At 43.5% G+C, this 25,000-nt stretch overlaps 2 protein-coding genes across 2 annotated transcripts in view; both read right to left on the bottom strand.

Moving 5' to 3' along the window:
- The window catches only part of LOC310799721 (E3 ubiquitin-protein ligase TRIM47-like), a 495,544-nt gene that overhangs the window by 396,025 nt on the left and 74,519 nt on the right, over positions 1-25,000 (bottom strand). The window lies entirely within an intron of this gene.
- Positions 1-25,000, bottom strand: part of LOC310799570 (neural-cadherin-like) — a gene marked incomplete at both ends in the record, with an annotated part of 319,707 nt that overhangs the window by 185,166 nt on the left and 109,541 nt on the right. The window contains one exon of the mRNA XM_083662160.1: positions 16,603-16,852. Coding sequence (XP_083518286.1) covers positions 16,603-16,852 — 250 coding nt within the window. The remainder of the gene's footprint in view (positions 1-16,602; positions 16,853-25,000) is intronic.

Raw genomic sequence — 25,000 nt, forward strand, 5'->3', positions numbered from 1 at the left:
AGTACATATAGAAACATACTGTATATACACAGAACATACTGAGCCACAGTACATATAGAAACATACTGTATATACACAGAACATACTGAGCCACAGTACATATAGAAACATACTGTATATACACAGAACATACTGAGCCACAGTACATATAGAAACATACTGTATATACACAGAACATACTGAGCCACAGTACATATAGAAACATACTGTATATACACAGAACATACTGAGCCACAGTACATATAGAAACATACTGTATATACACAGAACATACTGAGCCACAGTACATATAGAAACATACTGTATATACACAGAACATACTGAGCCACAGTACATATAGAAACATACTGTATATACACAGAACATACTGAGCCACAGTACATATAGAAACATACTGTATATACACAGAACATACTGAGCCACAGTACATATAGAAACATACTGTATATACACAGAACATACTGAGCCACAGTACATATAGAAACATACTGTATATACACAGAACATACTGAGCCACAGTACATATAGAAACATACTGTATATACACAGAACATACTGAGCCACAGTACATATAGAAACATACTGTATATACACAGAACATACTGAGCCACAGTACATATAGAAACATACTGTATATACACAGAACATACTGAGCCACAGTACATATAGAAACATACTGTATATACACAGAACATACTGAGCCACAGTACATATAGAAACATACTGTATATACACAGAACATACTGAGCCACAGTACATATAGAAACATACTGTATATACACAGAACATACTGAGCCACAGTACATATAGAAACATACTGTATATACACAGAACATACTGAGCCACAGTACATATAGAAACATACTGTATATACACAGAACATACTGAGCCACAGTACATATAGAAACATACTGTATATACACAGAACATACTGAGCCACAGTACATATAGAAACATACTGTATATACACAGAACATACTGAGCCACAGTACATATAGAAACATACTGTATATACACAGAACATACTGAGCCACAGTACATATAGAAACATACTGTATATACACAGAACATACTGAGCCACAGTACATATAGAAACATACTGTATATACACAGAACATACTGAGCCACAGTACATATAGAAACATACTGTATATACACAGAACATACTGAGCCACAGTACATATAGAAACATACTGTATATACACAGAACATACTGAGCCACAGTACATATAGAAACATACTGTATATACACAGAACATACTGAGCCACAGTACATATAGAAACATACTGTATATACACAGAACATACTGAGCCACAGTACATATAGAAACATACTGTATATACACAGAACATACTGAGCCACAGTACATATAGAAACATACTGTATATACACAGAACATACTGAGCCACAGTACATATAGAAACATACTGTATATACACAGAACATACTGAGCCACAGTACATATAGAAACATACTGTATATACACAGAACATACTGAGCCACAGTACATATAGAAACATACTGTATATACACAGAACATACTGAGCCACAGTACATATAGAAACATACTGTATATACACAGAACATACTGAGCCACAGTACATATAGAAACATACTGTATATACACAGAACATACTGAGAGATCTGCAGGGTAAATGTGTCACAAGCAAACACTGTACATAAACACCAAGCAAAGGACTGCTGCTATTATTACCCACAATCCTAAACTTTCATATTCTCACCGAGCCCAAGAGTAGACCTCACTTTGATTTACAAATTCAATAACATCTGTCTGTGTGTGTGTGTGTGTGTGTGTGCGTGCGTGCGTGCGTGCGTGCGTGCGTGTGTGTGTGTGTGTGTGCGTGTGTGTGTGTGTGTGTCCTGGTTCAGATTCTGGGCCTCTGGGTTCCGGCTAGGCCCCTGGCCACTTCTGGATGATGCTTTCGGTGATGACATCGTCATCACTGTGTCGATGACCTCACAATCCCGCCTGTGACATCGTGACAGATGCGATGCCCTTTGCCGATGATGTCATAGTCGAGCATGACATCATCGCCGGTGCCGTCACAATGAGGATGTCACCATCTCCGATGACATCACAATGGGATGTGTGACATCAGCAGCAGTGTGCGAGCAGGCGCTATAAGTGGTACACGCTCCAGGACCAGTGGCGTGTTGTGGTTCTGGCATATGATATCCAGGATTGAGGAAGACAACATAGGAGGTGCTGGTCAACACCCAGTTGGCCAGCGGGTTATGGGTAGAAGGGGCCTCCATCGCACTCTTGCCAGTGCGCCCGAGAGAGAAAAATGTGACATATTGGGGCTTTAAATTGAGTGATGGTAACTTTCACTCGCCTGGTAAATGTTGGCTAGTTTTGATGTATTCACAACACAAACCCACAGATTTATTGTTCTGTATCAGACAGGAACCAAATTGATATCATCTGTGCAGAGATTACTTGAAATCACGATGATCAAAATCTCCCAGAATAATGAATGGGTGTAGCAGCAGGCTCTGCACCTCAATAGTCTCCTCAGCAGAATAATGAATGGGTGTAGCAGCAGGCTCTGCACCTCAATAGTCTCCTCAGCAGCCTTGTATGCACGGCTTTTGGAATGAATTCACACAAACATAATGTGTTCTTGTTCTTGCGTTCATAGATTGTCTAAAAAAAAAAGAATGCATATGGTTTTCATCATTCAGAAACCACACCCAAAACAGGGGAAAACACGAACTCCCGTCCAATCCTAGCGTTCGCCTATGTCACGTGTATGGTCTTGTGTGGCACAAAAAGATTGTATATACGGAAGATGAACACTCCAACTTACTTCATTGACAGCAACATCCACATTTTTCTTCTTGCCAAATCTCACTGGCCTTGTTTTGCTCGAGTACAAAAAATCTTTAACTGGCGATTTTTTACATTTGTTGTCTGCGCAGCCCCACCACACAACATCTTTTATCTATGTTTAATTCAAGGAAAATGACGCTGGTGTGTGGAAATGAACGGAGCTTTTCCTCCGTGATGGGCGTGGCCTATTTCATGCAGTGTCTCTATTTTAATAATACACGTGTTGTTTCAATGCAACGCAGTAAAGGTCAAGTGCATCTGAAAAGCCTGTAAAAAATGACAGCTATTGACATGTATTGTGGTGGCTTATTGGTTTGATTCCATTGTACAGTATATCTGTCAAAGTGTGGATGATATGATGATGAACATCACAAACGTCGCGTTTTGCTGTCAGTCCCTCAGGGCTTCTTTCTACACTCAACATCTCACAACAACGCTCACCAGTCATACAGGGGAGAAGAGCAATTTGTCCACTGGCAGAAGCCTCAAACAGAACACAATGCACCGAGAAGATGTCACGTTTTCAGTGTTCAATGTTCACATAGAGACACTGCGGGGGCGCATCATCATTCACAAACCACGCCCAAAACGGGGGGAAACAAACCCCCCCCACAATCCTGGCGTTCTCCTATGTCACGTGTTGCACACAAAGATCATATATACGGAAGATGAACACTCCAACTTACCTCCTTGACAGCTAGATCCATATTTTTCTTCTCGCCAATTCTCAATGGCTTCCTTGTTTTGCTCGTTAATTGGCCATTTTTTATATTTGTTGTCTGCACAGCCCACCACACAACAGCTTTTAGCTATGTTTAATTCAAGGAAAATGACGCTGGTGTATGGGAGTGAATGGAGCGCTTTCCCCTGTGATGGGCGTGGCCTATTTCATGCAGTGTCTCTATACTAGTTGGCTAGCTAGCTACATTATACTCCCCACATGATACTACTCCCCCTTTGTATGAAAGCAACACGTTCAAGCCCCCGTAGAATCTAATCTAATCTAATCTAATCTAATCTAATCTAATCTAATCTAACCTCTCTGGGGATTACTGAAAGGCATTCTGATGTATCAACCTAGGAAACTATGAAGTGAAAACGTATATGAAGCAGGCTGAGGGAAAGTGGCTACAAACAAAGCAAAGCATCCTTTAATGCACACAAATCTGATTTTGCTCCCATTTCTATTAGATCTTCACAAGATATGAACATGGTCAGGCTCATGTTGTGATATGAATACTCTTTAGTTGGGACGCAATCCAGCCATGCAATAGAGACACTGCATGAAATAGGCCACGCCCATCACGGGGGAAAGCTCTCCATTCACTTCCACACACCAGCGTCATATTCCTTGAATTAAACATAGCTAAAAGCTGTTGCGTGGTGGGCTGTGCAGACAATGATCTTTGATCTTTGTGTGCAACACCCGACCATGCACGCGACATAGGAGAACGCCAGGATTGGGGGGGGTTTGTGTTTTCCCCCGTTTTGGGCGTGGTTTCTGAATGACGACGCGCTCCGCAGTGTCTCTATGCAATGAGATGGCGAGAGAGACACATTTAGACAGACACTGTAGCCTACAGGTAGAGCCGAGTCATGGCAGGCATCTCCAGGTGAAGCGTACGTGGGCACTCAGTAATGTGATCACACAAATCCCATCTCTCAGACGTCAAAAGTCATTTAGGCTACTCAAGTGTAAACGGTAGCCGTTGGTCCAGATATGATCTGGACAATATTCTAATATCATTTCTAACCAACCACCCTCTCATGTGCTATGTGAGTCACAGTGACAGTCAGACAGGTTGTACTAAACTTCTCATTGTTTCTCATAAGTTTCAGCTGTGGCTGTACCAATTATAACTACAGAGAGCAATTTAATTCACGGTACATGAAATTAGAAAATTGGACTGAACAAGGGATGGGTTATTTTATAATAAATGTGTGTTTCAATCATTTTGAATATTTATCATCATTATTTTGTAATAAGTCCATCCTAGATTTGTGAACTATACTTGATTTATATAGCTTTTTCTCAATGTAAAATAAACAGCATTTCATAGCACCGTAGTGTACTACTTAATGCTGGAAAATATATACGATTGCTTATGACAGTAGACATAGGTATAGGACTGCATAGGCATGCCCGCTCGAATTTCCTTTCTTTTGTTGTTTTTGACAAATGCTAAATCTTCACTTCCTCCAATACATTGCTATTTTTTTATTTAGGTTAATTCCCTTAGTTTTGACACTGGGGTGACTTCTGTTACTCACAAGCTGCAGTGAGGTCCACCTACACCTTCACCAATATGCACCAACGCCAGCAGCAACATCACTGTGAAGAAATTGAGAACTCCTTTCATCTCCAACTTTATAAAAGGTGGGCACATTCAACTTTTCACCGTTTCTCTATGGGCTCAAAACCTATATAGAAATCTATACAAATCAAATTTAATGACGCCCACAAGCCACAAAGGCACTCCTCCTCCCCCAGCAGATCTGCTCATTCTGTCGCTCATCAATTACTCCTGGCTGCCCAACGAACACACACACACGTCTACAAACCCTGACAGCTTGCCACGCACGTCTGTATCCATCTCTCACTCTGCTCCTCACCCAGAAGCCTATTCGTCTGCTCGTTTATCTGCACCACCGAGGAGTAGATCCTCTCATTATGAGTCGAACACTGTGATGATCTTCTGTCAACGCCGTCTTGCTGCCACCACCACCAGGACATGTGGACGACTATTTCTGCCTGGTGAAGATCAGCCATGTGCCAGTCGTTTGCTTTGTGCAATGTCAATGTAATATTTGTGTCATTTCAACCCGCTCTCCACCGGGGGGCCGCGCGGCGCGGCGCTTCCCCGCGCGGATCGATAACGCGGAGTCAGCTGAGATGTGCTCTCCGCTGTGTCTCTTTATTTATGTGCTCTCTTTAAGGACTGTGGACTCGGCTCCCACTCGGGGTTTAAGGAAGCTCTTTGAAAGATCATTAGATAATAGCTGGTATTTATCTCACCTGAAAGCCAGCGGCGAGAAGTCACGCCTCCTTGAGTAAATCTGCCTGCGATTTGACAGCTTAATTACAGAAGCCCGCCCCCAATGCACTAGCATGCGTGCATCTTTTACTCGGGCTACTGGGCCTCTTTTGTCACCGTTTCCCCCAAATGACGTCCACTTCTCTGCATTATAGATTCAGATCAAGTAGCATTATGGATTCAAATGGACTCGGCCACAATCACGGTGATTACGAGCGGCCGGCGCGCTCTGCATGTGAGCCAATACTGCTCGTTGCAGTTCATCAATCTTGCTCACACGTGTCTGTCCACCATAAGGCTTCATTTGAGACTGAGCAAGCCAGCACTATTACAGTAAAAACGTTGCCTCAAAAAAACACAAGTGGAGATGTTCATGTTGAGGAGGCTGTGAAAAAAAGCCTTCAAGCGTCTGCATTTTCTCACTGTGTGACGAATGGGCTGACGAATGGGCTCCCTGTCGAAGACCTGGTCGATATCTAGAACACACTGATCAGACCATGTCTAGAATATGGCAGTGTACTGCTTAATATCTAGAACACACTGATCAGACCATGTGTAGAATATGGCAGTGTACTGCTTAATATCTAGAACACACTGATCAGACCATGTCTAGAATATGGCAGTGTGCTGCTTAATATCTAGAACACACTGATCAGACCATGTGTAGAATATGGCAGTGTGCTGCTTAATATCTAGAACACACTGATCAGACCATGTGTAGAATATGGCAGTGTACTGCTTAATATCTAGAACACACTGATCAGACCATGTGTAGAATATGGCAGTGTACTGCTTAATATCTAGAACACACTGATCAGACCATGTGTAGAATATGGCAGTGTACTGCTTAATATCTAGAACACACTGATCAGACCATGTGTAGAATATGGCAGTGTGTACTGCGTCTGCTTGTGGGCTGTACGGCTAAACAACGAGCCACCATGGGACAGGGTTCAGAGAGAAGGGCTGTCAAAAATAATGACGAGGTTCAAGGACGTCTCTTTGCATCTCCCTGATGTGCAGACAGGAGGAGAACATCTCCCTGATGTGCAGACAGGAGGAGAACAGACAGGAAGAGAACACAGGCCACTGTGAAGCTGATTCAGGACATGACATGCAGCAGCCTAACCACCCACTCCACCACATCCTCCCTCCTAGTAAGAGAGAAAGGACTGGCCGTGTTCTGCACAGAGGCAATCAGTTGTCTTTGTCAAAAACCAGAACAAATAGAGTGAGAAACTCCACCATCGCTTGTGGCGTCAGGCTCTTTAATGGGCTGTAGTTAAGCGTTGATTGTATTTTTGATGTTAGGGTTTGTTTTAATAATGCATAATGGCAAGTCAGAATGATTCAACTCAAACTCAAACTCAGAATGGCTCCATGCTGTATTTGCCTGTACTGACGACAGTTCAGCAGATAGAATCAAGTGGAGGTTGACAGTGAAGGATGGGGGATGCTGAGCGAGACAATGACGTGATAAAGAAGATGAATGTGCAAACCTCCATGTCCTGGACAACAACAAGAGGATGATGATCTATTGACTATGACACATTTCAGAAGGGGATCTCAGGGACATCTTGTCTCTCTCTGTCTCTTTCTCATGTAGCCTACAGTAGGTCAAGTAGACGTTGGTACTGTAGGCGGTTGTTGTGTGATTTACTTGGTGATGGTCTGACAGAGAGGAGAGAGATCAGGATGGATGGTAGAGAGTGATGCAAAGCAGAAGTCAAGTAACAGTTACCTATCAGGGCTTTAAATTCAGCGCAGGATTGCGAGAATCGCGCATATTTTTGTCAATTCCCGCAGATTTGTCATTTATAATGTGGCAGAAGTCGCGCAATTGTTTGCACGCCGATGTCTATTATGTTAAGCCAACGGTGCGGAACCAACGTTGCTGTATACGGCAGAATGGTAGGACAGATTTGACGATGGACTGTTTTGCTGAACTTAGCTTCACGCGGCAAGCAGCAAACCGCTTCTTGTGACCAAATATCCCCGCATTCAAAGAACTTCATACTCCCAGAGCTGGCGTTATCCATATAAAAACCCCTCATGTTTTACCCGAATTGAAACGTCCAGGTTTTGTGTCGGTCGGTGACTCCAAAATGAGTCGCGATAAAACACAATGACAAAAGCCATAGTAATTTAGACTTGTGTGCATAAACAGGTGAACTTCCTTTTTTAAATAGAAAAATGTGAAATTATTATCGCTTATTATCAGACAGAGAAGCAGATATTTGTCTGTTATAGTATCGGCTGAACAAAAAAAAAACCAAAGTCTATAGATCCCCCCCAAAATTTATAAATCCCCCCTATCTGAAGAACATAAGGGGGGGATTCCCCCCCCAGTTTGCATAGTGAATTTTAAGCCCTGCCTATTATAATCACTTTTGGGCTCCAGCACATCTCTAACTTGGCCAGAGCGATGCTGTGATCGATTGAAAACCACTCCAGATAGAGCCTCCCACCATGCAGTAATGACTTTGCACTGTTTGTTTGACTTTGTTTTCATTCTGTTGATCCAATAGAGAACAATAGATATGACCATCAGGTTGGTGCCAGGTGTTAGGTGTGCAAATGACCAAAACCTTCTTCTCACTCCCAACTCAAATAGTGAAGATCAATCAGGACCCCTGGCGCCATTTTTCAACATGCTGGGTCGTCTAATAGACTGCCAGAGAACTCCCGCAACATCTGAAATCGACGGCACGAGATACCATAGACGTCGCGCAATGGGTGGTGGTTAATGTTGTTTTCTAGTTTAGAAAACTTTATTTTATCGTTACTTATTTAACACAAAAACACAAAATGTGTCCTTGATAACAATATGATTGGTTAATAAATTTTTATTAGTTCACCTTCGATTCTGAGAAATCAAGTCAGTTTTATACGATACATGATAGCAACATTAGCCTAGCCTACAATGAGTCTACTTTGCGGCCATTACGATGGTGAAACAAAATTCCAGCTAAAGGCATAAGATAACCTATGATATGTTTAATATTTCTCAACACAAAAATGTCCTTGATAACTCAACAATATGATGGTTAATAACAAGGTTAATGTTATGGCCACAACTTTTAATTAATTCACCTTTGATTCTGATAAATCATTACTATGAAACAAAACATATAAAAATATATCTACTGAATATATATTATGTATATATATATACTATATAGATATATAGTAGAGCTGAACTACTCATTACAATGATCTATGTTAAAGATGTTTATTCCAGATATAAATATCACACAGTGACACCCATTGGTTGACAGACATCACACAGTGACACCCATTGGTTGACAGACGGGCTTTTGTGTGTCTGGATGTGGCACGTTTGACTCCTGATTATTCCATTGGGGTCATAAGCGGAGTGAATATAACCCAGGCCGCCGGATCTACTAAAGATTTTTGCACCAGTTCAAAGTGAATTACTGGCACCAAAACGTCATGGTCTGATCTGCCAAGACAGCATACAGGGGATTTGCATCAAAAAGCATGGCTTGTTCTGGAGACATCGAGGGATTTATGGAAATTGGCAGCAGATGTGATTCATCAAGACTCTGTAGTCTTTTTATCATGTGTTGATTAACACCTAGAATTTAAGACCTAGAAAAGACACGTCTAATTACTTTGCACACTCCATCGGGACTGGCCCCGCTCCTTCCCTGGAACTGGCTCCAAGATCAAAGAGACACAGTTATCTACACAACATAACACTGCACTCATTAGATTGCACCATATTACGTTTAAATGAGTATGTTGACTTAAATATGCAGCATTTAAGTCACATTGGCAGTGGCACAACGCACACTCTCGCCATGACTCTTTTACAGCAAATTGACTCGTGTGTGCATTTGTGGCCCTTATATTTATGCAGTTAAATCCTAGTTAATTACCTGTGCCTCTGCTCATTTGCATATGTCCTACTTTAGAAAACACCTTGCACTGATGGGACCAATTGCACCCGCCATTGTTTTGGTGCTGTGCCATGTTGGTAGAGCCCCGCCCCTAGATTTCAGCTCCATCTTTCCATGCAAAATGCCTTCATGGGATTTCCTTCAGCTTTTTCACACTGCGCATGTCAAAGGCCAGATGCCACATCTCTGTGTTGTATAGAGAGGCAAAGTCAACGTCACTTCCTGCTTCCAGTCGGAAGTCGTGACACGACCACACGACCGGGTCAAATGGGCGTGGCTACATAAGGTGAATACCAGTGATGTGACTGATTAGAGAGCCAATCATGTTATGTTCAAGAAAAAGAACGCCACACACCCCTCCCTCACCCACTCCCCCCGGCCCTCCTTCTGACACACACACACACACACACACACACACACTTAAAACTCACACAAAACAGCCCAGCAAGCCTGGTGAGGGTGGTTTCTGTGGCAACAGGCAGGTGATGGCAGGTAGTAGGGTCCTGATGGGAGAGTGACAGCTCCTAGATGAAGGGCAGCCATTTTGTCACTCAGCAGGAAGCGAGGGCCACACAGCCAAGAGGCAGATCTGACTCACCAGGAAGTGATGCCACACAGCCAAGAGGCAGATCTGACTCACCAGGAAGTGATGCCACACAGCCAAGAGGTGAAAACACACAAACCACCAAGGGATAGTTCTGTGTGTGTGGGGGGGGATTTATCTTTCTCTCTCGATGTCTTTCTTTCTCGTCTTGCTTCACACATCGATAACGAACCTCATCACCGCCACAAGTTTCTCAAAGAAAGTGTTGTGAGAGACTGACTTGAAGACTAACGCCCTGCAATCACCCTGGCCTGGACAGTCCAGGGGTCAGCAGCCTGAGGCACGCGTGCCACCATATTGGCACTTGGTAGCTTAACCAATGGCACACTAGCAAATGAGTGTGCAAGAGAGTTTTTTTGGAAATGCCACACTGATTAACAAGAAAACTGTAAAACGGCACTTAATATCAAAAAGGGTACCAACTCCTGCCCTGGACTGACAAGACAAGGCAAGGAACGGCAAAAATGATTTATATAGCACATTTAAAACAAACCGCAGTTGACCAAAGTGCTTAAGATGTGAGCAAATATAAAAATAGATACAGTAAACAGACGGTAAACAAGAAAGAGAAATAAACAGAGTAGGATGAAGTCGAGGTGGCAGCTCAGCTCAACTCTCTGCATAAAATGGCAAACTGTCATTGTGTTCTGGCGTTTATACAGACTAAAATGGCAACTTCTGGTTAAAACCTTCACAATAATGGCAATGGAATAAACTAATAGCGTTATTGATGCATGTTGCAGCATTTGTGTGTGTGTGTGTGTGTGTGTGTGTGTACATTTGTATGTGTGTGTGTGTGTGTGTGTGTGTGTGTGTGTGTGTGTGTGTGTGTGTGTGTGTGACGTGTGTGTGTGTGTGTGTGATCCGAAATACACAGAACACATAGAACAACAGAGAATTAAAAGTCATTTTAACCCATAGTGAGTCGACGGTTCTGTTTTTTATTTACCCCAGTTATAAATGACTGCTTTTATTCTGAAGGTAAAAACGCCTAGCTTCCTGTATTCTGTCTATTTCTACTTTAAATTAATTTTCTACAGTACATGATAGAGTGACACAGAAGTCAGATTGGTTGCATTACAGAATAGAAACTGAGTAAAACCCGATTAAAAAAATACCTGTTTTCTTGCAGGAAATTGGTGCATCTGGTGATGAGTTGAGGGTCGTTGAATTATTTAATATGCGTGAGCGATTAATTAATATGCACGGACGTTAATAGCGGGCAACTTTTCACAGATGAAGTCTTTTTAGCAAGTCATTATCAGACTCTGATGTCATGATAGTTGAGTGCTATATGATAGGCTAGTTAAATGCTCCTATGTCTTCCATGCGTATTGCCACTTTACATGGTGATGGTAAGCGAGACATTATCAAAGAATTCCCAATTTGGGATGTGTTTTCACTTCTTTTTTTGCGTTTTCAGGCCCCCAAAACGCCGTTGCAATGTAAAAGGAAGGCACAAACACACAAAAAGTGTTTGTGCCGTGTAAACAGAGCCTAAGAGCATCTGGTTTGTCCACCTCAGTGCTGCTAACAAAATCTTAAAGTTGATCCTAAAGCAGACCGGAAGCCAGTGAATGGCGGCCAACACAGACGTAATGTGGTCATAGAGACACTGCATGAAATAGGCCACACCCATCACGGGGGAAAGCTCTCCGTTCACTCCCATACACCAGCGTCATTTTCCTTGAATTAAACATAGCTAAAAGCTGTTGTGTGGTGGGGCTGCGCACACAACAAATGTAAAAAATCGCCAGTTACATTTTTTGGGTACTCCCAAGGAAAACAAGGACGCCATTTAGAATTGGCGAGAAGAAAAATGTGGATGTTGCTGTCAATGAAGTAAGTTGGAGTGTTCATCTTCCTTATATATGATCTTTGTGTGCAACACGCGACCATGCACGCGACATAGGAGAACGCCAGGATTGGGGGGAGGGGGGAGTTTGTGTTTTCCCCCGTTTTGGGCGTGGTTTCTGAATGACGACGCGCTCCGCAGTGTCTCCATGCCCTGCTAGCAGCCTGCTACTGTCAGTTGCTTTAAAAGCATCAGTGGTCTCAGTTTAATATAGGCTGCCCCTAAGCAAAGGATGTGTCATTCAATAAGGGTGACGTTTACCAATCCATCCATTTGTTGGGGACCCCGTCGAAGCCCCTCAAAGACCCCACTGGGGTCACACACCGACCCCATGTTGAGAACCACCACACTTGTAGTATCCCCCCCCTCAAAGTATATGAATCCCCCCCTATGTGAACCACCACACTTGTAGTATCCCCCCCCCCTCAAAGTATATTAATCCCCCCCTATGTGAACCACCACACTTGTAGTATCCCCCCCCTCAAAGTATATTAATCCCCCCCTATGTGAACCACCACACTTGTAGTATCCCCCCCCCCCTCAAAGTATATTAATCCCCCCCTATGTGAACCACCACACTCGTAGTATCCCCCCCCTCAAAGTATATTAATCCCCCCCTATGTGAACCACCACACTTGTAGTATCCCCCCCCTCAAAGTATATTAATCCCCCCCTATGTGAACCACCACACTTGTAGTATCCCCCCCCCCTCAAAGTATATTAATCCCCCCCTATGTGAACCACCACACTCGTAGTATCCCCCCCCCCTCAAAGTATATGAATCCCCCCCTATGTGAACCACCACACTCGTAGTATCCCCCCCCCTCAAAGTATATGAATCCCCCCCTATGTGAAGCATGGAAGGGAGGAATTTCCCCCATTTTGAAAAATGCATTTCAAGGCCCTGTATTCTACGTCTGCGTGCAGAAACGTAACGTTTTATTGTGGAGAGCAAAGCTGCTGTGATTGATTGTAGTTTGTTTTATTGTGGAGAGTGAAGCTGCTGTGATTGATTGTAGTTTTATTGTGGAGAGTGAAGCTGCTGTGATTGATTGTAGTTTTATTGTGGAGAGAGAAGCTGCTGTGATTGATTGTAGTTTTATTGTGGAGAGAGAAGCTGCTGTGATTGATTGTAGTTTGTTTTATTGTGGAGAGAGAAGCTGCTGTGATTGATTGTAGTTTGTTTTATTGTGGAGAGTGAAGCTGCTGTGATTGATTGTAGTTTGTTTTATTGTGGAGAGAGAAGCTGCTGTGATTGATTGTAGTTTGTTTTATTGTGGAGAGAGAAGCTGCTGTGATTGATTGTAGTTTGTTTTATTGTGGAGAGAGAAGCTGCTGTGATTGATTGTAGTTTGTCTCGTATTGTTTTCTGTGACAGCTGCAGCAGCTCCATTGGGTTTAGAGCTGCAGGAGAAAAACTGACTTATTATTCTGCTGTTGTTGACAGTAAATCAATCCAGCACACGCACACACATGCAAGCACACACACACACACACACACACACACAAACGCACACGCACACACACACACGCATGCACACACACGGACACACACGCACGCACGCACACACACACACACACACACACACACACACACACACACACACACACACACACACACACACACACACACACAGTAAGCCCCATAACAATATAAAAAACATTAGCACATGCATATCGGATGCATGAACGCACTTCATAACTACATGACTCCATCCATACCAACACCTCCCGTTCACTGGAGCGACCTAATTACTGAAAACACACACGCACACGCACGCATGCACGCACACACACACATGCACGCACACACACACACACTAAAGCCCACACCAATATAAAAAACATAAGCACATGCACTGGAGCTACCTAATTACTAAAAACACACGCACGCATGCACGCGCACACACACACACACACACAGGGCCTCCTGAGGTTGCTGGTGGGCATGGCTGATTGACCCTGCCTCACCAATCAGCCCAGCTGTCTGCCAGAAGATTAACCAATTAAAAGAAGCAGCACGGGGGGGTGGGGGCGGGGTCAGGGCACGGTGGCTCAGTGGTTAGCACGGTCGCCTGTGGCGTTGGCACCGTCCGCCTGTGTTTGTGTGTTTCCTCCGGGTTAATCCGCTTTCCTCCCACCATCAGTCAGTGCCCCTGAGCAAGGCATTGCCCCTGGAACTGGAATTGGTCAGGGCTGAAAGGAGTTGTGCCCCTCAGTCCTCACATCGCATCGTCAAGTTCAACAACGGAGACAAACCCAGGCAGGCTGACAGTCAAGCTTGCTCGCTCTCTCTCTCTCTCTCTCTCTCTCTCTCTCTCTCTAATAGCTGTTCCCAATTACAAAACTCAATCTCTATAGTAGTAGTGTAAACACAGTGCGTTGCTGTCCGTACTGCCCCCCACACTTCCTGAATGGTATTGCATGAAGGACTTTTTGATATAAAAGACATAAAAGTGTCTGTGGCTATCTAGAAGAGGATGTTGCACATGGGATAGAGTCTTCACTTCAAGTTTCTGCCTCAGGTAAATCATCTTTTAAGACGTAGCCGCGAGAGCGGGAAGCTGCTCTATGGGGAAATGTTAAGTGGGTCCCCGGGCGCTAACGCTAGCAGGGTAAGGAGGTTGTATGCTTGGTATGTATCTCTTTTTAATCGGGACTTGAAAATGGCGTGAGGGTGAGTCTCTAATCCAGCCAATAAAACCCCATGCTTAAATATTGTGAAAATGGGATAAATTAAGATTGTTTTTGGGGTAACATTTTATTTTGCAAGGAAGTTATGATGGTTCGTTTATTAATACTTCTGACATTTGACCTTTGCACATGTACTGCACACGCCAAGAGACATTTTACAATTGTGTCACAAACAATGTGAACAAAGTGTTTTGTTTTTCACGGCGAGCTGGAAGGTCTGTTGTACCTTTTTCACGACAAAACAAACTCTACTGCTGATCGACACGAGCTCAAGCTGGCCAGGTGTGATAATCTCCATAACTCTGATCCACAGGCGTTCAAAGTGCCTGTGGGTGAGATGGAAGCGCTGCTCGGCTTCAACACAAATAATTGGCTGCGGTCCTGCAAACGTGCAGATACCGTAATCAGTCCAGGAGCATATGACATGGATTTAGATTGAAAACTAGCGATGTAGATGCGTTTCACTGATGTGTATTGACGAGTTACCAAACAGAAACAGATTACTTTTGGTTAGGTGTATGACCTCCGTGATTGCATTGAGAAATACTAGCAGAAATTCTCATATAGCCTAAGGTTCTCATCCACAGAACATTTGGCTTCTTCTAACAATACTTAGTACTGCTACCAAGATTGCATGAAGATTGCAAGATTGCGGTCGAGACAGAACCTCTATCACCTCGAGACAAACCAGTTGACCTCAGCTCCATTCAGTCCAATGCAACCGAGCGTCTCCAGCAGCACCCTGATCACCTTTTTCTGCAGCACAGACAAGTGGTCAGCGGGAAAACCACATTTTGGAAGTTTAAGTTTGCCGTCATATATTCAATGAATGTTTATGGAGTGGAATTGTTTGCAATTTCAATAAGGAAATGCATTTAGACACATTGCTTTGAAGTGTAGGTCTGCTATCACGTGTAAATCTCTTTTTTATTAGAGTCTGTTCGACTGCAGAATATAGTAATTTGATATATTATGGTACTTAAGGTCGCTCCAATGACCACAAATGTGCCATTGTCAGGTTTGGCTGTATGCTCATTGGTCTTTAGATCACAATGAATCACGTTAACCAATCAGCTAAACATGTTTCCAATTGAATAAGATTGCCTATTGTTCATATGGCCCTAGCTGTGTTAATATGGTTATTATCAGTTGGCTTAGAAATGGACTGAAACGCATTTTGTTGTTAATATGAGGTCTGCAATAGAGAGGCAAAGTGACCGCCTACTTCCTGCTACCAGAGATTCTCATCCGCCATTTATTTTCCCATACTTATTTTGTAAAATGTGTATAAAAATTGTTTTGGTGTCTGAGTAGAAACCCCTTTAGCATATCTGCCCTCACACACATACAGTAGGTTTTGATTGTACTAAAGAACAAATTCACGTAAGGGAAAGAAAAAGAAGATGAATGCCAAAATATGTGGAAATGTTCAGAAATACACTTTGAGACAAAAGCTGTTCATACACACGTTTGGTGAATGAGGACCAATGTGTCTGACTCTTGGGTGCGGTTACACCTGGATTTGATGCATGTCTGAAAGCGGGTCTGAACCTCCTCCCATTGCGTTTGATCCATCAGACAGTGAATGATCATCATGACAGAACCTGCAGCGTATGAGAGCGTGAGTCCAACTTACATGTGTTGGGAGAACTCGGGCGCCTCGTCGTTGACGTTGGCCATTCGTATGCGCACGGTGGCCGTGCCGGTGCGGGGGACCTCCCCTTTGTCCACGGCCATCACCACAAACTCGTACAGGTGGTTGGTCCTCTCGTAGTCCAAGGGGCCCGCGGGGAAGATGGTGCCGTGGGGGGAGATGGTGAAGTCCGGACTCAGCGTGTGATAGGTCAACTCGGCGTTCTCCTCCGAGTCACAGTCACTGGCCGACACTAGAGAGGAGGGGAAGAGACAGATCGATTTAGAGAGAGAGTACAAAATACGTCACTCGTTAGCCAATGAACAGCCAGGAAGGGGTCTCGGCGCTACTTTTGAATGCTAAAATAAAGCTGATAATGTACAATTTGATTCTAAAAAATAAACAACATTTCAAAGTACAACACAAACTGTCCATTTTGCTGCAACTCGACAGTGCTGCTTAATCCAGGACCTTACTTCCTGGAACTCTTGAGAGTAAAAAACTGGTCCATGTTGCGACTCTTCTTTATACAAGGCTCTGGAATGGGAGTACTACTTACTAATTATCTGTGAAGTAGATGTCTGGAGAAAGGTTATGGAGAGAGTAAGCGGACATGTTTGTTTTCAGCTTGAACTTATAAGACTCTTTGTAAAAAACACACTGAACACTGAAACACTGATAGTCACTGCTTTTTCTTATCGGTATCCAATTGCATTTAGATACTGTGGTGTGTGGCAATACCATTCATCTAACATCCATACCAATAAAGCAAAGTGAACTGAGAGGGGGGGGGGGAAATCCAATAGAGTTACAGAGTTGAATTATTCATTGTGTCTGAGCAAAGAGAGAACTCACTGTGAGTCTAACAAATAATCTGTCCTGCTCTCAGTGTTGCAACGTGGGGATGGACACAAGGGGGAGAAAAACAGCCCTTTTCCAACTGACTCAAATGTTGAGTTCTGGAACTCGGGGGGGAACAGATCATTATTATTTGCTTTGCGGGGGGAGATTGTCATTTTGCAACATTTCTGTTCTCTGCATCTCACATTGGGAATCCATGGAGCGAGGGCTTTGCTCGGAGCGAGGGCTTTGCCCGGGCTCAAATTGATTGCCTTGCTAAAACTCAAAGCACCACCGGGGATTTGAACTAAGCATATTTTCCGCTAACAAGAACATTCCGCCGTGAAACTCTCAATTCTCCGATTCAACTTACATTGCATTTGACCCGTGCACTCAGATACACAAAAGACATACACACACACACACACACACACACACACACACACACACACACACACACACACACACACACGAAAACACACGTTTACTCCCTCTCTCTCTGTTTCAGCCATCAACATTCCCAGCACGGGCTTTCTCCTTATGAAACCAAATATTCACCCACTCACGTAGGCATGCAGGATGAGAGGGAAAGACTGTAGTACAGTATGTACTGTACGTAATGTACCACTAAATCACCAAAAGGACACTATTCAATCAAAAGTTTTTCAGCTGCAACTTGGAGACAGTAAGTTAAATGAAATTAGTGCTGGCAGCCCTTACTTCTCCTGCTCCCACCATCTTGCTTAAAAACTTTATTCTTCTCCTTCGGTAAAGACGGCCGCACTGCATTGTGGTATACCGGTGAAAATGTAGGGTACATTCGCTGTTCACTAGAAATCGCTGTGCATTGTGGGTATTTTATGTATCGTGGACTAAATAGTGAATCAAATTAACAGTTGAGAATTCGGACAGTAAAAAAAAATGACACACTGACTAAATAGTCCACTATTTCTGTCATAGGTTTCCGAACAAGATGTTTTGACAGTGATTTGAAAATATGACAGCAGTTAACAAACTGTTCCTCCTCGGAGTGAAGCAGAGGGGGGAGGTGCTGTTGCTGGGAGGAAGGGGCGGGAGGGGGCGGCTCACCGTTACCGTGGAGACGACTGAAACCTTTTTCGCCGAATTATAAATTGCAAACGTCGTGCGACTCTTTTATTTCTGTCGAGAGACACTTATCAAAAACGCCCGGGCGGAGCGCCCTGCCATGAATCAACCCTAAGGTGGAATTTGCACATCAAATGGAGGAAAACCACTAAAGCAGCATTATATATATATTATATATGCATTGTGGAAAATATGAGCAAGCAGGGTGGGTGTGTTTCATGGACATTGATTAATAGCTGGATAAAGTGTGAGCTTAAGTTTTTATTCACACACACACACACACACACACACACACACACACACACACACACACACACACACACACACACACACATTTAAACACTGTTCATTCATCATTCAACCTTCTCAATGTCTCCTCTTTTGCCTTTCAGCACTAAATCTCAGCGGCAGTAAAAAAATAAAATAAAAGTGTGCTAACAAGACTGGAATTTGCACAATATGTGTGAAATTGGCCACACACTGACGTTACGATACGTCCTATAATTTACAATCGAAAGATTTACTCCCGCTTGAAAAAGGTGGATAAAGTGAGTTTCCCGGGATTGGAAGTGTCATTTGTCACTTGCTGAACGGCAGGTAAAATGTCACTGTGCTGCTGCCCCGCAAAGCGATCAACAACCTCTCATCTATTGACAATGAGTGCAAAATAAATTACAGAAGCGAGCGATGTCTCTGCCTGGACTCCGCTCCCACGCGGGGGCCAAATGCACGTCACATATCAGTCAATATTTAATTTACTAAGTACAGATTTGTACTTCCTCGGAGCACCGTTTGACTATATTTATCAGCGAGTTCTTTCTGCAGTTCTGGAATCAGCATTGGTGGTGCTGGCTGAGTGCCACGGCATTGGCCAGACAGTGCAATAGTGCTGCTGGCTGCATCTCCCATGTCTCTACCCTATAGAATGATTTGGTGCTGATGATGGAAGCTGCTGGATGGAGCCTTGTCTGCGTATGATAATCAGCTCTACGTAGTTTGAGTTTTGTTTTGTGTTTCAACTTGGCAAAGTACACATTTGTCCACTCTCAATATGGAAGTGATTAAGGGATTTACTCGTACATGATTTAGCTCCACGATGCTGCACGCTCATTAAATTGTACACGACTACCTCTCCAACCGTTTAATTGAGTGATGGGGAAGAAATGGCTCCACGTTGAATACCGGCTGTCTGGATTTGGATGCATTCAAAAACTGGCCCTGTGTAGAATTTGCTTGCTGCATGGGGTGCTTATGGTAGTTTTTGATGCTTATGGTGGTTTTTGAGAGGTTTTAAGGAACAATTTAGAAGTCTAGTTATTGTGCTTATTGTGCAGAGTCAGAGTGTTGAGACCAGAGAGGCTAAGGCTGAAATCCTTGGGGAGAAAAGTGTGGAATGGATTCGATTAGCAGTAGAAGCTAAAGTGCTGTGGTAGACTGTACATGAATTAGCCCTGGAATTACAAATTCTTTATTCATAATTTTTTCAAATAATGTTCTTTACATTTTCTCACCATTGAAAAAGTCATATGGGGATCAAGTGTTATCATACATTGCCTTCATTTACCTACTTTCCTTTAGAAAAGTATGCTAATTGACTTCCCTTTTGTATCATCAGTTGGTTTAGTAGATCACTTTGTAAAACGCTGGGTGTCATTTTGGAGCCATTGTTAACAGAAAGGTTAATTTAAAGGGCTACTGACATATGGGGGCATATCTTCCATATTGTGATATGATGCTAGGGGCAATTAGGGGCCAGTGTTGGCACAGTTGCAGGCATGTCCAAGTCATTATCTAAATTGATAGCGCACCCCCCCCCCCATTGCAAAGCTAAAATGGGCCGGGTGAAGTAGTGGAATTATTCACTTTATTATTCATGAATAACAGCTGATTGCTTCACTGAATACTGTACGTCTGCTCTGCAATGTACACACATGTAGAACAAGGGTTTTCCACGTATCTTCCAGCAAAATGCAGCTGAAAAAACTCCCATCCCCAGACACGGCCAAATTGTGTCTGTAGGAACGTCCGACCAAGCAGGAAGTACTGCTGCCGGGAATTGAACCCGGGTCTCGGCTGTGGTAGGTGATTGCTTTCATCTCTACACTAACTCAGATGCCCCCAGATTCTAAACCATTGAGTAAATCATCTCCAGTTGTGTCTCATGTTGCGCCCCGAATGGATTTCTCCATTTGCCTTGCTCTCCACAGACACTAGTTCTGTTCACAACAGACAGATTGTCTATGGATCGTTTAACTAGGGCCCAGATAATGCTTCTGCTTAAAGAAATAAATATGATATATTTGAGTGGTGAAAGAGTTCATATCCCCATAGGTGTGACCCAGATGTCTTTATTCTATTCTGTCTCTTTATCTATCTATATCTATGTATATCTTTCTATATCTATATCTATGTATATCTTTATCTATCTATATCTATGTATATCTTTCTATGTGTACTTACTTTTCATCATTCTCTTCACTTTTCAAGCACCGGTGAACTCCTGCTGGTGCTTCAGCCTCATCACAGCATGGTGAATTTGCTCACCTCCCTTGGTGCAGCAACACCTGTGCTGTGCCTCCTACACACACATACACCCAGCTCCCTGCATCTCTCTCTCTCTCTCTCTCTCTCTCCTACACATACACCCAGCGCCCTGCATCTCTCTCTCTCTCTCCTACACATACACCCAGCGCCCTGCATCTCTCTCTCTCTCTCCTACACATACACCCAGCGCCCTGCATCTCTCTCTCTCTCTCTCTCTCTCTCTCCTACACATACACCCAGCTCCCTGCATCTCTCTCTCTCTCTCCTACACATACACCCAGCTCCCTGCATCTCTCTCTCTCTCTCCTACACATACACCCAGCTCCCTGCATCTCTCTCTCTCTCTCTCTTTCTCCTACACATACACCCAGCTCCCTGCATCTCTCTCTCTCTCTCTCTCTCTCTCTCCTACACATACACCCAGCGCCCTGCATCTCTCTCTCTCTCTCTCTCTCTCTCCTACACATACACCCAGCTCCCTGCATCTCTCTCTCTCTCTCTCTCTCTCCTACACATACACCCAGCGCCCTGCATCTCTCTCTCTCTCTCTCTCTCTCCTACACATACACCCAGCGCCCTGCATCTCTCTCTCTCTCTCTCTCTCTCTCCTACACATACACCCAGCTCCCTGCATCTCTCTCTCTCTCTCTCTCTCTCTCCTACACATACACCCAGTGCCCTGCATCTCTCTCTCTCTCTCTCTCTCTCCTACACATACACCCAGCGCCCTGCATCTCTCTCTCTCTCTCTCTCTCTCTCCTACACATACACCCAGCGCCCTGCATCTCTCTCTCTCTCTCTCTCTCTCTCTCTCCTACACATACACCCAGCTCCCTGCATCTCTCTCTCTCTCTCTCTCTCTCCTACACATACACCCAGCGCCCTGCATCTCTCTCTCTCTCTCTCTCTCTCTCCCTATTCACCTTATTCTTTGCCCGTATAAGGGCGCTTCCGCATAATGTCATTTTGTAATCGTCTTTCCGTTTTAGACCCGGAAGTCTACCGTAATCATTTTTAGACTTGCCAAAAAGCTGTTTTCAAGCACACAAAAAAAAACTTTTAAAGTTTTAATATTTTTTTGGATGAGAACTTAAAGGAGAACTAACCTCCAAAACACTTTTTTTCAGCTTTTAACCAATATATATGACTTTGGGGGTGATGTGTGAAGAATTCTGGTCAGAATTTCCACATTTGACACCAAACTGTTGCCATTTTACCATTTGTATCATTTTTCAGCAGCATAACTGGCATAAGCGCCCTCTACGGGTCGAACACTGCTTTTTTTTTTTTTCTCAAATGAATGGGAGATTTGGTACAACCTGACGTCAGGTTGTCCCCAAAGACTATGGGATTTCAAGATAATTACTCCCCTACCCCCTCTGTACCCTTTCGGCTCCTCAGAACTCCAAGCCTATTCTTATTGAAGTTTGCTCTTAAAATACTGAACCAAACGTTGTCAAAGTTGGCACATGTCTTAATTATAGTTAGTTTCCCGCTGAATGTGTCACTACTTTATTAATATCTTACCTGAATAAGCTCGAATGATGATGTATATATTATCAGTCCGAGTTGGAAGCAGCTGTCTCCAGCCCAGGCATGCGGGAGAGAGTCGTACTGTAAACCTCATGCACTAGCTCCAAGCTCCGCGGGCGCGCGCAGCAGAGCAGAGCTCTCTGTGCTCTGAGAGTAGAGAGAGCAGTCTGATATTTCCGCAAACAAATATGGTCGCAGTTTAGCGCACATGTAAAATATAACGCTATACTACGACGTGACAACGTGACAAAGCTTCTCTAAACACATCGGCTACTATCATATTTCCCTGCATCCCTCCTACTGAGATTATATCGGTAATGATTTTGGACAGACTGAATGCGCGGAGGAGGAGGAGGAAAGATCTGCAGCTGTGCCCTGAGTAGCCCTGAGAGACACTCGCCTCGCTCCGACTACTGTGCCTGTCTGTGAAAAGCGTCCTGTCCAGTCGCACCTTCGCAAACAGATGCGGGATTCCCTCAATCCTGTACCCAATCTCAGACTGTATTCTCTAAATCGCACACCAGCTATTTCTGTCTGTTTGTTTGTTGCTCCGTGAGGTTACAAGCGCCCCATGCATGCAGCAGGCTGTTTCGCCAGCCGGGGTCTGGCAGGAGGGAGGAGGCGCAGGCAGCCTGCACTGCGCTGAGAGGAAAAAACTTTTGCACAACTTTTAACAAGAATCACGAAAAGCCCCCAAACTAAAATGAAAAAGGGACTACCGTATATGGCAACTTGGACGAGGGAATGACGTAGAGAAATCTCGCATTGTGTTACCCCAGAACGGGGGGTTTGTCGTATTGTGCGGTGTGCTGCTGTAACGAGCCCATGCCACTTTGCTCTCGTAACGTAGTTTAACACACTGCCATAGAGTTACATGCAGAAAAATAATTACATTTCTAGTTCGCCACTGAATTACCAAATTGATATAACTTTCAACCATTTTGAGCAAAGCTCTTTCCAAACAGGCCACCAGCGTTGGCTAGTTGTTGATATTTATACAGATATGGCCCCTCTCAAATAAATTATTTTTGAGGCAATAGGCAAACTGTAATGGCGTCGATTTCCGAAAAAAAATCTGGACTTCAACACAGCCAAAGAGTCCAGTATAGACAAGAGCATATGTCATTTCTTGGTTTTTTCCATAGGTATTTTCAAATCACTGTTCTAATACATATCTAGGGGGTTAGTCCCCCTTTAACATTCCAAACATGTGACCTGTTTATCAGAATAACGCCTATTTGGAAATATTTAACGAGCAGCAAGCTGGCTGTGCTGACCGGTCGGACTAGCTAGTATCTGTCAAACCCTACTGTAGGCTGACTGGCAGTGAGAAAACACTGTCGACGTGCTTTTGTAACTAACGTTAAATGCCGACCGGGTGCAGCCATCGGCTCCTCGCAGCAGTAACGCTATGAGCATGTCACTGAAGTTGGCCGCAGTGTAGCTTCTGAATGTTGCCAAACTTCATTCATAGTGACGTTTTGTTTTGAAATTGGCCGCCAACTAGTGGTGAACCGGAAGAACAAATACAATTGCGTCTAACGCGGAAGAGAGAAAAAGTGGGCGTGGTGAATAAGGTGAATACAGGATGCTCACTAAAGCAAATGTCCCGTTGGTCAATTTACTTGTGAAGTGATGCAAAATCATCCAACATCTAATCATCTAACATTTCACTTGGACCAAAACGTTATTTTTTTTTTGCAGATTTAAAGAAAATATTTTTTTGACGTTTCGGTCTGAGTGAAATGTTCTATGGTCTCTCCCGATTCTAAATATAGCTGAGCCGTTTGGTTTGACGAAGTAAAAGTATTTTTTATACGCATTTTACGAAATGTCTATGGGGAAATAAATGGCGGTTAAAAATCTCTGGTACAGTGCTGAAGCAGGAAGTAGGCGGTGACTTTGCCTCTCTATGTGATGTAATGTAATAATTAAAGCTGAAAATAAGGTACAGGTTGTAAAAAAACAGAATTGTCCTTTAATTTCTTTAGCGTGACTGAATGTGTATTTGTATTTCACCCATTATCACATTAGTCCATTTGACTAATGGCCTGATGGTGATGATCATAACAATATCAGCAAGTGTGAAAACAGCCTGAGCGAACGTCTGAATCCAAACCAAACCTTTGCCTCTTACAATTAAAACAGCTAATGAGCATCGCCAATGGCCCGTCATAACTGCATTCATTAATAATTTACGTACTGCTTGTAATGTTGTGGTAATGCTAAATGGTAAATGGACTGCATTCACGGTTTAAATATAATAATATATATTTTAAAGCGCTTTTATCCAAAGCGCTTAGTGTCCTTCTCTCAGCCAGTAGAGGGTGTCTTCATCCAACTTTCAACTGAAATTTCATGTCGCACAAAAAAGAAG

This window comes from Poromitra crassiceps (genome assembly GCF_964638095.1).
Source record: "Poromitra crassiceps genome assembly, chromosome: 28".
NCBI lineage: Eukaryota > Metazoa > Chordata > Actinopteri > Beryciformes > Melamphaidae > Poromitra > Poromitra crassiceps.